The 14,237-nt window shown below is 36.4% G+C and overlaps 1 protein-coding gene across 1 annotated transcript; it reads right to left on the reverse strand.

Annotated features, from left to right (window-relative positions):
* Positions 1–6,723: 6,723 nt before the first annotated feature.
* Positions 6,724–13,984, reverse strand: LOC113108147 (short stature homeobox protein). Its single transcript, XM_026270995.1, has 6 exons — positions 13,608–13,984; positions 11,957–12,165; positions 9,492–9,549; positions 9,106–9,194; positions 7,441–7,656; positions 6,724–7,151 (listed from the first exon to the last, which is right to left on the reverse strand). The coding sequence occupies exons 1-6, from the start codon at positions 13,858–13,860 to the stop codon at positions 7,062–7,064; spliced, it is 915 nt and encodes a 304-aa protein (XP_026126780.1). The 5' UTR covers positions 13,861–13,984; the 3' UTR covers positions 6,724–7,061.
* Positions 13,985–14,237: the final 253 nt, after the last annotated feature.

Raw genomic sequence — 14,237 nt, forward strand, 5'->3', positions numbered from 1 at the left:
TCAGTCGTAACTGTACACAAAGGACACAAACAATGCTGTTTTTCTGAATTCCAGATTTTAAAGTTCCCCTCAGGATAGCAGCAAAATGTATTCAGCCCACTTTGACCTCTTGCACTTAGAATGTAGGGTGTGAGACCGCATCTTTGCCCAGTAGCCCTGTGGAAATCCCGTAAGAAATCCTTTGAGGCCTTGACAATCCTGCAAATACCCACAATCTAAATGTGAAATTTCACATTTGCTTCATGTCATGTGCGCAGGCCTTGTTTGTTAAACCGTCAGTACTTAGGCCCGCTATTAATCAGATCTTCTTAGGCACAAGATATTGTTTCAGGCACTACCCCCTCATTAACATTTTGTTGTAAAAAAGAAGTACAAGAAGATGTTTGCATTTACATTATAATACATTTGACCCTTAGTCAGTTATTGGCATATAATTATTTTCCCCTCGAGTGCTCTTTATTTGTCGGAGCGGTGGGATCGCTTTAGCATGGCTCACAGCAAAACTACACCGTGTAAACTGCTTAGGTGGGCTGTTTGCTTTTCATTAACATTCACCCAGGATATGCTCAGGCTCCATCTGCTGAAATCTCAGTCACATTACTGAAGAGGCAAGAGAAAGAATCATGACCTTCTACAGAAACGGAACATGCACTTTATTGTTTGATGCTGGATGATGATATTTTGTTACTGCACACACCATTTTGGGTAGTAATCTCAACTAAAATGCCCCTTGTTTAGTCGCTATGCATTTTATTTCAAACTGCATGTGACATTGTACATGGATACAGTTCATGCTTTCCTATTTTTAGATGAGTATTTTAGTCATTTTCATTTGATCGTCTTGTGTGCTTTACATTTTACGCGTGTTTTTTTTTTCTTTCTCTCTGCATGTGAGTTTCTGCTTAGCCTCTTGCTCGCATTTTTGTTACCTCGTCTAAATTGAGCCTGGTCTGTTTTTGAGAATCTAATGCTGTTTCATCTCTGGTTCACCCTTTAGCAAAGGCTCAAATGACAAGCATCTCAAATTCTGAAATGTTTAGATTTCTGTTTCGCCTGCATTGTTTTCTCATCATATTTATGGTGTGGGATTTATTTTGACAATGTGCTTTTTTCTAAATGGTTTATTATAATAAGTATAAAATGGCTTCTCTGCAATTCTAATGCATTTTTTTTTTTTTTGGTCCTTTTGAAAAAGTTTTCTCTTGATGTTCTGTAAACCTGCTGTCTTCATGTTGTTGACCGTAAGGGTTAAGGAAGTCATTTTTGGCACAATATGGGTCTCCACATTGGACTTTGAATCAAATTGACAGTGACAACAGAGAAGCTGAAGGACTTGGCCATGGTTTACACAAAGCTTAGTGTGCGGTTTAGATTATACACAGCAAAAAGTCACGGTAGATTATCAAAAAAAAAAAAAAAAAAACACTTCCAGACAAACAATTTGTACCATATGGACAAACAATTGGATTTAGTGGGTTTTTGAAACGTAACATGTTAAATATTATGATAAATTAAATATTATGATAAAGGTTATAACAACTTCTTATCTTTCTTCTTATGCATTTTAGATCTATTATTATCATAGCTTCTGCTTTTGCAAGACGTTTATGTCTGTAGAACAAAGTGCTTTCAGTTTGCTTAGTCTTGATCTCAGTGTCACTAAGTATATTTCTAGTTTCTCTGGTATAGCTGTTTTAACCATTTACTTTATTAATATTCACATTTCCATTGTTTTTGATACCAAAAAGTGTTACGTAATCTTTAGTTACTTGTAGAGAATAAATAACTTTTAAAGTAACTGTCACTATGGAGTCATTTCAAACAGCAGCATCTGTTCACATCTTAAATGGCATTTACTTAATGAGTAGAGACTGTGACGCATGGTGTGAAATAAATGCCGTAAATGGTGAAATGGATTTCAAAATTTTCATCATTCAATATTGCACCGCTGCATTGCATTCACATGAGAGCTCTTAACTGGTTTTATCTCCCAATAGAGGGAGATAGACTAAGGGCATTGAAAACTCAGTTGCCTCTGATGCATCTGACTTTGATTCCCACTAGTAAGAAAAGATTTTCACCGTGTCACCAGCCATTCTATTGTAAAGCTTATCTGAAAGCAATGGGAATGCCAGAGAGAGTTGACTTGATTGTTTGTTTATCACTTCTTGTAACCAGAAATGAAACCGGCATTGATCACTATTGCAAAAAATGCTGGTTCCAGTCAAAATATTCCTGCAATTTTCTATAGACGTTCTTAAGTTATTTTCCAGAAATTTGCTCCGTTAATATCAGCAAGTATAATATTTTACAATACTCAACATGGAAAAAATTATAACTCCAAGCATTTTAACAAGAGATAAATGTTTGGTTTTATCTGATTTTCTGTCTGGAAGGGCATGATCTCAGAATCAATATATTTTAGTTATGTCTAACTGAAGGCATAATTAAATTTAAACAACAAGAGCTTTCACAAAAAAAAATATACAGCATCCCATTTAAGGCTTTTGTTGTGAAAATGGAATAAACAGGAAACACTTTTCTCTGAACAGTAAACAGAAATGGTTTGCATTGTTATGCAATGTTAGATTAAACGGAGATTTGACTTTTAATGATTTTATAAGCATTTTCTGTATCACCCATCAAAACAAACATTATTAAAAATCACTAAATATAGAGGCCTGTTTTATTTATTTATATTAATGCATAGTTCATAATATGTCTATCATTTGAGTATGTGTTATATGTGTATATATCTGTACACACACACAAGTATTTTTTTGTTTTTACAAAGGAATTCACAGTCATTTGTAAAAGCCTACCTTTTCAGAAATCTTGGCCTTTCTGACCACTCTTTGCTTTGAGTAGATCAGGTTTTTGAACCTTTCAAATGGTTTCTCGCTTCTTACAGGTAAACCACCAAGGTACTGTAACTTGTCTCTCAATGTGGAGGCTAACAGACTTTGAATTCTAACTTTTATGCTGCAAGAGAAATGGCACCTAAAGTAGATTCTTGCTACTTTACTATTCTGATAGATCCAGGTCCTGTAGGGTATTAGTTTGATACTTCAAAATACAACAGATTTAGACTGAATAAGAAAGCAATACCAGACCAAGAAACGGGCTAGCTTATTGGTCGAGATTTAATGGCTCGAAAAAACAAAAATGGCCCCAGATGGACAAACTGCTGTCAGCCTGTTTCACAATCTTTAGTTCTCCTTCAAGTCTTCATGGTCAAATCAATATCAAGACTTAATTCCATGGTAACTTTTGAATTAAAATCGCTTTGAAAAGATTTCTTTGTTTAAAGCTTGTTTTAATACTTTCAGTTTTACCCAGCACTTCCATGCTTTAAAGTTTGCGTCTGTATGTGTTTTTGATTATTTTAACTGCTTGATAGCATCATTTTCATTGATTCAGTAGAAATGCCTCAGCTTTATAATATTTAAATTGCAGTTTTACAATCTCAAGATGTCAGCCATTGTCAGTCCTTTGAGTTGATATAATTCTCATACCTAAACAAGGTATGAGAATTATATATGTTTTTGTCGTAGCATTGCAATGTTTATCTGCTTGAATTCAGCACAACACCTTTTCAAGTGAGGAACTGTAAACATTCCAATATTTAGTTCTTAAGTTCTTAAGCTTCCAGGTTACTTACTTTATTAATTTTGCAGTGGAGGGGAACATTTACGGCGGGAGAACAGATGAATGTTTTCCAGTAACTGAAGCCCAGCTCCTTGTTCATTTTGCCTATTGCTAATGAAAGAGGATGTCAAAGACTGAAGTTTTCGTATCTTCAAGTTAAAAATGCAGTCGAGCTCCTGAAGACCTGATGTGGACGCTTAGAACTTTTCCAACTCCAATTCCCAACACCTCTTCTTTCTTCTTTAGAGTCTTGTCGAAAAGATTAAAAAGGTAAACATTTCCTTGCACTTACGGGGAGAGACTATTTACATAAGTTATGCATGGGCATACAGTATAGTTTGGCTGATGTTGATAAGGCTCGCGTGAAACTAAATGGTAGCATCTGTTAAGTTCTTGTCGTTCAGACAGGAATGGCACACAATGGGGAATGTGCATGAAAAAGCCTTGTTTATACCTTTTCAAAATGATTTAATTGCCCTATGTAGAATATAATTCAGCATTTTATAAAAGGTCTAATACTCTCATGAGCTGTTAGATGTTACAGTAAGTGCCGCTTTCTCAAATGTACAAAATTGGGAAGTATTTTCTGCAGTTTGTTTTATTATATGCCAGTGGTATGATAAACAATGTTGTATTAAAGAAACTAAAAAGTAGCCTACATCAGCTTTAGTATTGTCAGCCATACAACTGCAATAAACTTTGTCACTTTTAATGTGAGCAATAACACTGATTCAATAAAAACAAAAGTTTAGTTTGGTTTACTTTTAATTAAAAGGTTTCATAGGCTGCTTGCTTGTCTTTATTTGTGACTTGCGTCCAATATAAATACCTTGTGTGTTTGTGCATGTTGAAAAAGAAACCATGACTTGGTGTGGGTTGATTGATGGCAGTACTAGGTTGCCAATTATTAGAGCACATAAAAGGATGCTGTTATGTTCTGCTTTCGTCCAGCAGACCCCAGCCAGAGGTCAGTGCCTAAATGTGCGGGTATCAGCCTTTGCCTATATCGCTCCATCTTGATGTATGAGTGCTAAGCTACAAATTAAACGTGCTCCGACCTTTTAGGAGGTACTTGCTCAACAGGACGCCATTTAGACTAATTTCGCCAAGAGATTTAGACAAAAAGCCACTATGTTGCCTGCAATTACTTTGTGTACACACATCTGGATTTGGGTTTCCAGATGCAACAAGCCATCCAAAAAAGGCTTGCTAAAGACAGATGTGACTACGATGTTAGTTTAGATGTACGGATGTACAGATCCATATTGCATCTCATACATGACATAGACTCATGGATCAACATCTAGTACATTTTTGAATTGGGAAAAAAGACTTGTGTTTTAGTTGATGCTCTATCATTCTAGTAAAACATTTTCATTTAGCTTTTCAGATATATTGTGGCTCCTCTTTAAAGAGTCTTTTAGTAATCATTTTAATGAATAAAAATGTGCACATATAATATACAAAGATGTCTGAACCAGAGCAACCTTTATTCATAAAACTGTAGAGGGCCACAAAGTTTTACAAACTCTACAAATATTTATAACTTTTATTGATAGATTACTTGTACAAGATGTACATTCTTTTTTTTTCTTTTTTTTTTTTGTGAAACAACAGAAACAAAACAAAAATAACTAAATGGAGAATCATGTTGGGGCATGCTTGCATATGCAATATGATGGGATACAACAAATTCCTTGGAGCATCAAGAAAATCTCAACACAAAATCTGATGGTTTCATCCACCATCCCTGAAATGTTTGTAAACTCAAACACGCTACATTTTAGTCAAACAAATGTACTGCAGTCACACGTTCGCGTAAAACCGTTGCAAATGTTAACATTTAAAAAATATATAAAAATAAATGCAAAGCCATGTAAATATGTACACTTGAAATTTCGACTATTTAACATTTATAAACTTTCAGATAAAATAATAAATAAAAGCACTTATGACGTCAATTAAAGAAACGGAAACATTCCTAAACAACCGTAATGGTGAACAACAAAAACAGCCCACAATGTAGCGTTTATTGTCAGAGGTAGACCTGACCAAGATACTACCGTAGTTCAAAGGCAAATGATGTCTGAACTGGCTAACTGTTTCATGGTACGGTCTTGGAAAAATACAGTTGTTTTTTTTTTTTTTGGTTATCTTGGTAACCAATTCTGAAGCTTATTGTATTCAATTCAGGAAACCGTAGACAGACCTTGTTTATATGGGGGAAAAAAGACTGTGGATGCAGCTGCTGAAATGGTTTTGGAGCCTTAAATTAAATAATTCTACCTCTATTAATTTGATCAAATTGTTGTCTTTGGCTGATTTTTTTGTTATGTTAAAAACCAGACATGTTATGACCCAGGAACCTAGAGCATTTTTGTACAGTGTCAAAAGAATCTTCCTTGTCTGTTTTCAGTGATATCAATATATCTTTAAATGCACGTGTACAAAACTATATTTGAATAACATTGAACTTCGGGGAGTTATGGCACATTGCAAACGAGTTAGCAAATGATCTTTTACACAGCTTTTAAGGACGTGTTAGTGGCGAAGAACTTCAACACATCGACATCAGTGCCAAAAACCCAACAACTTAAAAATCATCGTTTAATTAGCAAACATCAAACGCTATATTACGTTTTCCATATTTACAGTATTGCACTTAACTGCACATAATTGCATTTCAGTTAAACTGATGTTTCTTAAAATGTTAAATTACAAAGTTGCAGTTACTGTTTATCCTTTTTGAAACAAACAAAAACAAGTCATTTCAATGTATTTCAGCAAAACGAAAGCCAAATTTGTTTTCCCCTTACATAAAAGTAGTATATGTTGCATTGAGGATCTTAAAACCTTAATACAAGACCTGAAGTGCAAAAGCTAGGTTCACTTCTATTCCAGGACACATCACATAAAAAAGAAGAGAGCACAAATTATGAGAATGAAAGCTAAAGTCCATACACATGCCCAGAAGGAAATAACAGCAATGCAACATTTGCTCCCAAAACAGAAACAATCATAAAAATTCCACTTAAAAGCAGGCAATTGTACCATCGATGTTATTGCTGTTTCCAGTCTTTGTCCACAGCAGAATGAACAATGAAAAACAAAAATGCAAAAATGCAAATAACGGCTTTAGATATGAATTGTAGTGGAGGGTTATCATGGCAGTGATCAACACAGATGTATGTCAGTTACAATGGAGGCCAGCCCCAATAGGTCTATCCTTCAATTGAGCACGTGCACTAGGCAGCGGCACAGTGGTAGGAGGCAAATATGGCCGTCTCTTTCTTTTCACTTTGAGGTTGAGATTCCAAAGTTTCAGTGTCTTTCCGTAAAAACACAACCTCTAGCCTCACTCTGTGTCTGCCTTTTGCTTTTTTTTTAAAGTCTTCTCTCCTAAACGCTGGTTCTCAGACAGACATCCAGACATTTTTGTATGGTCCTGGGGCTGTGATCTGTGCCTGGAAAGGGCTGAGCCAGTGGCCTCCAAGAAGTCCTGCCTGTTGGGCGAAAAGTAAAAGGTGATTCATTGGTATTTAATTACCTTTCTCTACAAGTGGTTTGTTTTGGCAGCTGGTTTTTTGTGACTTTTTTTTCTCTCTCTCTCTCGCTCTCATTCTCTCCCCTTACACCCCTTTTTTTCTCTTTTGTTTTTATTTTGTTTTGTTTTAACTGTGAGTGTCACGGCCTTTTCACAGGCTTAGTCTTGTGTTAGAAGCAATTATCAGTTCAGAGCAGCAGAGAAGCCCATGGGGGTCAGAGTCCCAGCGCCTCGGCGTGTTTTCTTGCCTTGAGTCGCAGGTCAGCGATGCTGGAGTTCTTGCTATTGCTCTTGGCAGCTGCTACCACGGCTGCCGCCGCAGAGGCCGAGTCTGCCAGCGACGCGATTGGTAATCCAAAGGGTGGGGGCGGGAACATCAGATAGGGAGCGTGGGCTGCGAGGTGTGGGTGCAGGTGAGGATGGGAGTGTGTTCCGACCCCTTCCAACTGTAGCTGAGCTTGGACCTGTGGGGCAAGCAAAAACAAACACAAAGTTAGTCAGTGGCCGCGGGGTCAGCTCGAGGAGCGGCGGGGATCCGGTTTCAGGCTTGGACACCCCTCCAAAGGCTTGTGCTAAATGTGTGCTTTTTTTAGACAGTCACTCGCTCAGTGCATACTTTTTCATCTGATCTTGAGCTGCATTATGCAATGCACTCAGCTTAATAATCAAAGAACTTCCATCAGTTGCAAATCTCACATCTCAGCATATTAGTTTGATCCACAGTGAAACTTTCCATACAACCGCTAAAAGCTGCAACATCATGTAATCTTAATTATATATTCAATGGCATAAATAAACAATTTCGCACCCAAAATATTCATTCTCATATATATATATATATATATATATATAAATATTTATTCGCATGGTTCCTAGGGGGGAAAAAGATGTAAGCAGGCAGCATAAAATATCAGGTTGCAGATTCTTAGCAATTATTTCAGTAAGATGAGGTGAAAATTAGACATCCGCTGACTTAAAAAGTGACTTATTTTTTATTTTCTTTTTTAGTATTCTTCTCATGCATCTTTCTCTGCACAGGGATCATAAATATTTCAAAGCTTTACATTTTGCAGTCCAACTAAAATACAACATCTGACAAGCTGCACGAGTTTTTGACACAGGGAAAGAATGTTTTACCAATGTTTCTTTTTTCTGTTTTCCACGTGAATACGAAACATAGGGAGATCGCTTTGAAAGGAGGATAAATAATGTCAGACCTGGTAGTCTGTTATTTTTGGAAAATAATCAGGTATGAATACAGCCTGTCTCATCTGAGTTTCTTTGCTTATCACAGTTAATAACCACAGGCCTTCTGACTTTATGCCTGGTACTTGCATTTATTTTAATTAACTCTGTATGAAAAAACTCTAAAAAATAAAGCAGCCCCTTGCTCCAGTGTCTTCACAAATCAGTCAAATTGGACTGTGCAACCCCTCTACAGGGGCAGTCAGAACAACAGGTGGTGGACATTTGTGGTGTTCAGTATGCAGTCCTCACGCCTCGGCCCTGCCAATGCTGCTCAGTGCCAATAACCATCAGTGCGTTATTCCTCTCTTTCATAATCTCTTTTATCTGCCTTTCCCTAGCTGTGCTATTAGCTTAATTATGGCTGCTCTCTCGTCTGGCTGATGCAGACAGTTCTTCACCACCAGATGAAATGTCTCTCGGTCCCTCTTATCTCATTCGTCTCTCATCTGGCCCCGGAGGTGAAAGGTTCGCGCCCTTCGCGCGGCTCACGGAGACTAGCGTCACATCATATTGTTTTCAAAGCCTAAACATTTCTCGGCCGCTACATTTAGGTGGTTAATATCGCGGAGCAAGACGTTTTATTTGGTCGACTGAACTGCACATTTGCAATTCACAAGAAACACAATAAAAATGAATGAAGATGACCTTTGTCATTTCTATCCTACCTGTTGAAATGGCATTCTGAGTGCGCCCATATTGACGTAAGGAGCGACCCTGCACGCGTCCAGGTGACTCGCGGTGCCCAAAATAACACCTGAATAGAAAAGAATAATACATTACCAAAGTTAGTAATAATGATTTTTTATGTAGACGATTTTACCAGTTATATCAAATGTAAAATGTTATGGATTATAAAATGGATTGTCGGTGCAGTGAGCACGTGCAGGGCACATAAAGAGCTGCTGGCTCACAAGCACCCAATTCTACTCTGGCTTGGGTCATGTCCCGTTAGAAATTAAATTAGAAATGCATAAAAGAAGAAAATATAATATCAAAAAAGTTTGGAAAATTAGGTTATTGAAATAATATTTTAAGGTTGTTGTTTTTTTACCTTTGTGCATTTGATTTTCCTGTTTTCGGCATTTCGCTCTTCTGTTCTGAAACCATACCTAATATCAGAGAGGAAAAATGGTTATTATTTTTCTGAATATTCCACTTACAACTTTTTTATAATACAAATTAAATTGCAGAAATTTGCAAATTAGTTTAATTTAATTTGTCCATGATACAACATTACAGAAAAACATCGCCTATGTCTGTTGCCTCTGTTAATCGGTCTAGATTATTATTTAATTTCAATTGAAAAAGCGAATTCTGTTTTTCGTTATTCGACAAATCTTCTTCATAATTAATAATGCAGTTTTCATCTTCTACACCAATTAATTCTATGTGTATTCTTTGACTGTGTCTACATAATACATTTTAGTTTTCTTATTTTCTTTCTGTAGCTATATGAAATAACGTAGGCCTAGAAGCTCTTGTCAAAGCACCATGTAAACTAACTGACCATTTTACATCGCAGAAATTGAGGCCTATTATTATTTACTTTTTTCAATAAAATCAATTTGCTGCATTACATAGGCTAGGTGTTTATAAATGTGGGAAATAGTAATTCTGAACAGTGTAAATTTACACTAGTCCTATGCCTGGTACAGTTTCCCATTATTACTCGCTTTGCTCGGTTCAGTTAAATCAGACTATTAGCGCTGCTTTTATAACTCTCAGACTCGCTCATTAAATTTTAAAAAGAAACGTCTGTCAACCTTTTTTTTTTTTTTTTTTTTTTGTAAGGCACTCGGATTTTGCATTATAGAACATTATTATTATTATGATTATTATTATTATTAGGCCCATTCAATATGTGACTTTTAGTGCGCCACAATGAATGCATCATATTTCAATCTTTGATCGATTGTGATTATCCAGCACTATGCTATAGGGAAAGTGAGCTACACTGGTTTCGACAGTTATTTCTTCATTAAGGACCACTCAATGATGCGGTTCACAAATACCCTAATCTGATTTCCTTTTGATTTTTATTAGAGACAGTGAATAATGACATTTAATTTAGCCCTGCACCAAAAACCGAAAGATATTAGTCGTAATTGAATTACTGCCTTCTCCTCACTGAGGTCTCATAACTTTCAATTAGATTCTTGACAGCTGGTCGGCGTGGGGCTTCTATAGAACAGTATAGTGGCAGGTCCATATCAAATAGGCTAGCTCACGTCCATTGCGTTTAATTTTCTGCGAAATCTGAAATGTGATACGAGTCATAAAATGCAGTTGTGATGCATCCTGCAGAGGCGTTTTAACGTGGTATGATTTTTTTGGTTGCATCAAATCACGGCTCTGACCTATTCTTTGCTCTTCTCTTTTAATCTGATTTCGCCTCCGCCTCTGAAACATTAAAAAATGGCGTGCTTGCAAGCTGTCACACTGGCAAACAACGTTACTTATTTTCCCATTACATTTTGTAACACGGCCTATGTCACTGTGTAGGAGTTAAAACAGAATTGAATTATTCCTAATACATTTTTATAGGAACAGTATATCAAGCCAATGGCAGATATTACAAAGATAAGGTTGGAGAAAATGAGGTGAGTGACATAAGAAGGTATCCCCTGCAGCAGCGGTTCAATCTCTTCATTAATTTTAATGATGTGGTTAGATCTTTCTGCAGCACATAAGCAAGTCTTCCTTTGAATATAGCTGCTGCTGCACGAACTAAAAGGCGATTTCATATCCACACCCACCACTGAAACTGAACCCGCATAAATCGAAAGATAACAGAAATGCTTTGTGTATGAGTGAACAGAAGAACCGTCTCCAAATGTTAAACATCTCAGGCGCATGGTGTGATATACAAATTTAATCTAGCCTACTTAAGCAAATGTGTAGGAGGAATGAAGGCCTAGCGATCACACTTACACTCTTGTTTTATTTAGACTATTTGATTATTTTCATCTGGCCAGTGCACTTCTCTATAACAAACACATATTTATAGAGCACTTCGTAAAAAGATTGCCTATTATTTCTACCTTTACAAACTGCTAAATTAATACATTAAGTTACCAACGTCACAAATTCCTCTAGGCGTGTGAACATAAGCAGCGCTATTACAGGAGACTTAGTCTCTTTTTTAATATGAAACGTAAAAACAATAAAAATTATGAATAATCTCTGTGGACAATTTTTCTCAATTAGCCTATATGCAAGGTTTGTTGCTGTTCTATTTTCACACACGCACACGGGCCTGCTTTAAACTATTTCGAGAACATACGTAAAATAATGAAACATAAGTGACACAGCATTAAGTTCCACTAAAAGGCGCATTCGAGATGCATTCGTTTAAAAATGTATCTGTTTTTAAATTAATAATATTTGAATATATTTTATTTGTTTTAAAATTGTTTTTAGAACGTGCACGTTTTTTATTTAGTATTTTGCAGTAGTAGATTTTTTTAAAAAAGAATAACAAGAATCCGTGGAGTGTATGGAAGAATGGGCTCTTACCTGCACGCGGGCCTCTGACAGCCCCAGCCTCTGACTCAACTCCTCGCGCATGAAGGCGTCTGGGTAATGCGTCTCATCAAATAAGCGCTCCAGTTCATTCAGCTGCTCTAAGGTAAAATTTGTCCTGCTCCGTCTCTGCTTCAGTTTACTCTGTGCGTCCTCGTCCTCTGATTTCACGTCCTCCTTCTTGTCTTTGCAGTCATAAATTCCTGTGAAAAATACAACATAAATGCATCGACATAAAGTTGCCTTCTTCTTTTAAAGCGTTCATTTATTACACAAGTGTTTGAAAGAGATGGCGGCTCAGAAGTGAAAAGAATCGGGAACTAACAATCTAATTATACGACATGTCAACAGAACACTTTTTTTTTTGTATTTATTTGTTTAGATTAAAAATGTAAACAATTTTGTTAGGTGAAATCCAAGATGAATAGCAAGAAATTGCAGCTGGTTTGAAACATGCATTGTGGCTTTATAAATAAAAAAATGACTTTAAACCCAGCACGTAAATGTTCTCGATATTTATATATGTATCAGGCTGATTCGTGTAATTAAGGAACATGGACAAAGAGGTTTAGGTTATTATGTAGTTCTTAAATTACAGTATAAGATATTTGGAAACATTAGACGTTTGCAATGAGCTAATGCAGCTCTGCACATTTATATATTTAGATTAAAAATGTATATAATGTATATAAAATGTATATAAAAATGTTATAACAGTTTACCTGCTCTGGAATGAAGACTCAGTTTATATATATAAACTGAGTCTTCATTCCAGAGCAGGTAAACTGTTATAACTGAGTCTTCATTCCAGAGCAGCAAACTCTTATTTGTAAGTTTTGCAAATCAAATGTAAACTTAGAAAACTTTTTCTTACTGCAATCATGTATTCTATAAATTCTGTGAATTGGACTTTGTTTTGCTTTTAGGCCCATATAATCAAAGCAATTTTACATGAATTATTATTATTACTAAGGTGTTGAATTCCAAAATAATCTGTCATGGGTCTGCAATGAATGTCGTTAAACGTCTTTGTTCACTGTTTCTGAAGCAAACCCGTTTTGAGCCCCGTTTTTATATAGCCTATTAAATTTTACTTTAAAAATGTTATCACCGGTATGGTTCTGTTTCAAATGACGACTTTTTTTACTCTTTATTTACAAAAATGTTGACGACTACTAAAGAGAAAATAAATGTTTACTCATTTCCTGGAAATGTAAGGAATAAATGAATAGATCGTCCTTTCAAATTTGACAAGGGCCTATTGTTCTGACTGTAACTCCTCAGATTTAAGTACAGACTTCTCTTTTTATACATTTATTGGGATTATTTTACTTAAAATTGCCTATCGTGTATTTCTGTATTACAAATGTATTACAAAAGAAAACATTACTACACGACACACACTACAACGAACAAGTGCCCATTGCGTCAGCTGAATACAGCTTGAATTTCTCTACTCGCATGCTAGTTAGCCTCTCAAGACGATCGAAATCTCTCTTTAAGATAATGTAAATGACCTCAATGTACAGTTACTCAGATTTTAGAGATATTTTAACAACGTCAAAACGCGTATTCGCGCGTACATCTAACTGTAAACAAGTCTGAAGCGAGAAACATAATTACACTTCGCGTAAGTGTAACTCACCGTCAGTAGCCCGTGTCACGTTAAACTCCTTCAGTTTCTCCTTTTCCAGCTCTACGTGCTCCTTGTAAAGGTGTACCGGACAATGGTTGTTGTTGGTTTCTGTAATCTCCTGAAGGTTGGTCTCCGAGTTTCCCAGCTCTCTGGCTCGGGCTAAACCACTCTCCAAAACTTCCCTGTACGTGATGCTCTCTTTGCTGCTCTCCTTGCTTTTCTGATCGAATGATTTCGACACGAACGCCGTGAGTTCTTCCATGGCTGATTACAGAAATCCACTTTAAAATGTATCTAACGCGAATCTTTTTGTCTGCTCAACAGTGCATTCGGCGATATGTTTGCGTGTAGAAGGTTTAGATCACTCCTACTGTTATGTCTGTGTTTTTCAGATCACACTATTTATACACGGCCACCTCAGCCCGGCCCCCATCGCCATCATGTCTGGAGTCATTACAGGCGCTTCTGAATCCAACTTTCAGCGGCTTTTCCTCAAATCAATGCTGCGCTGGATGGAGTCCCCTTAATTTAATTAGAATTAATTAGGATTCCTACGGTGCCGTGTGGTCAATTGTAAATGGGAATCGTGTTTAATTAATTCTGTGATAATTTCGCTGACGCAATTAGAGGATATGAATA

This window comes from Carassius auratus, chromosome 9 (assembly GCF_003368295.1).
Source record: "Carassius auratus strain Wakin chromosome 9, ASM336829v1, whole genome shotgun sequence".
Lineage (NCBI taxonomy): Eukaryota > Metazoa > Chordata > Actinopteri > Cypriniformes > Cyprinidae > Carassius > Carassius auratus.

What these genes read in the sequence shown, in the direction of transcription:
- LOC113108147 (XM_026270995.1), bottom strand. Translation starts at nt 13,860, where the DNA reads ATGGAAGAACTCACGGCGTTCGTGTCGAAATCATTCGATCAGAAAAGC. An exon ending in CGTGACACGGGCTACTGACG is followed by an intron (nt 12,166 to 13,607) that starts GTGAGTTACACT and finishes TATTTTTCACAG; the next exon opens with GAATTTATGACTGCAAAGAC. An exon ending in TGTCAGAGGCCCGCGTGCAG is followed by an intron (nt 9,550 to 11,956) that starts GTAAGAGCCCAT and finishes CTCTGATATTAG; the next exon opens with GTATGGTTTCAGAACAGAAG.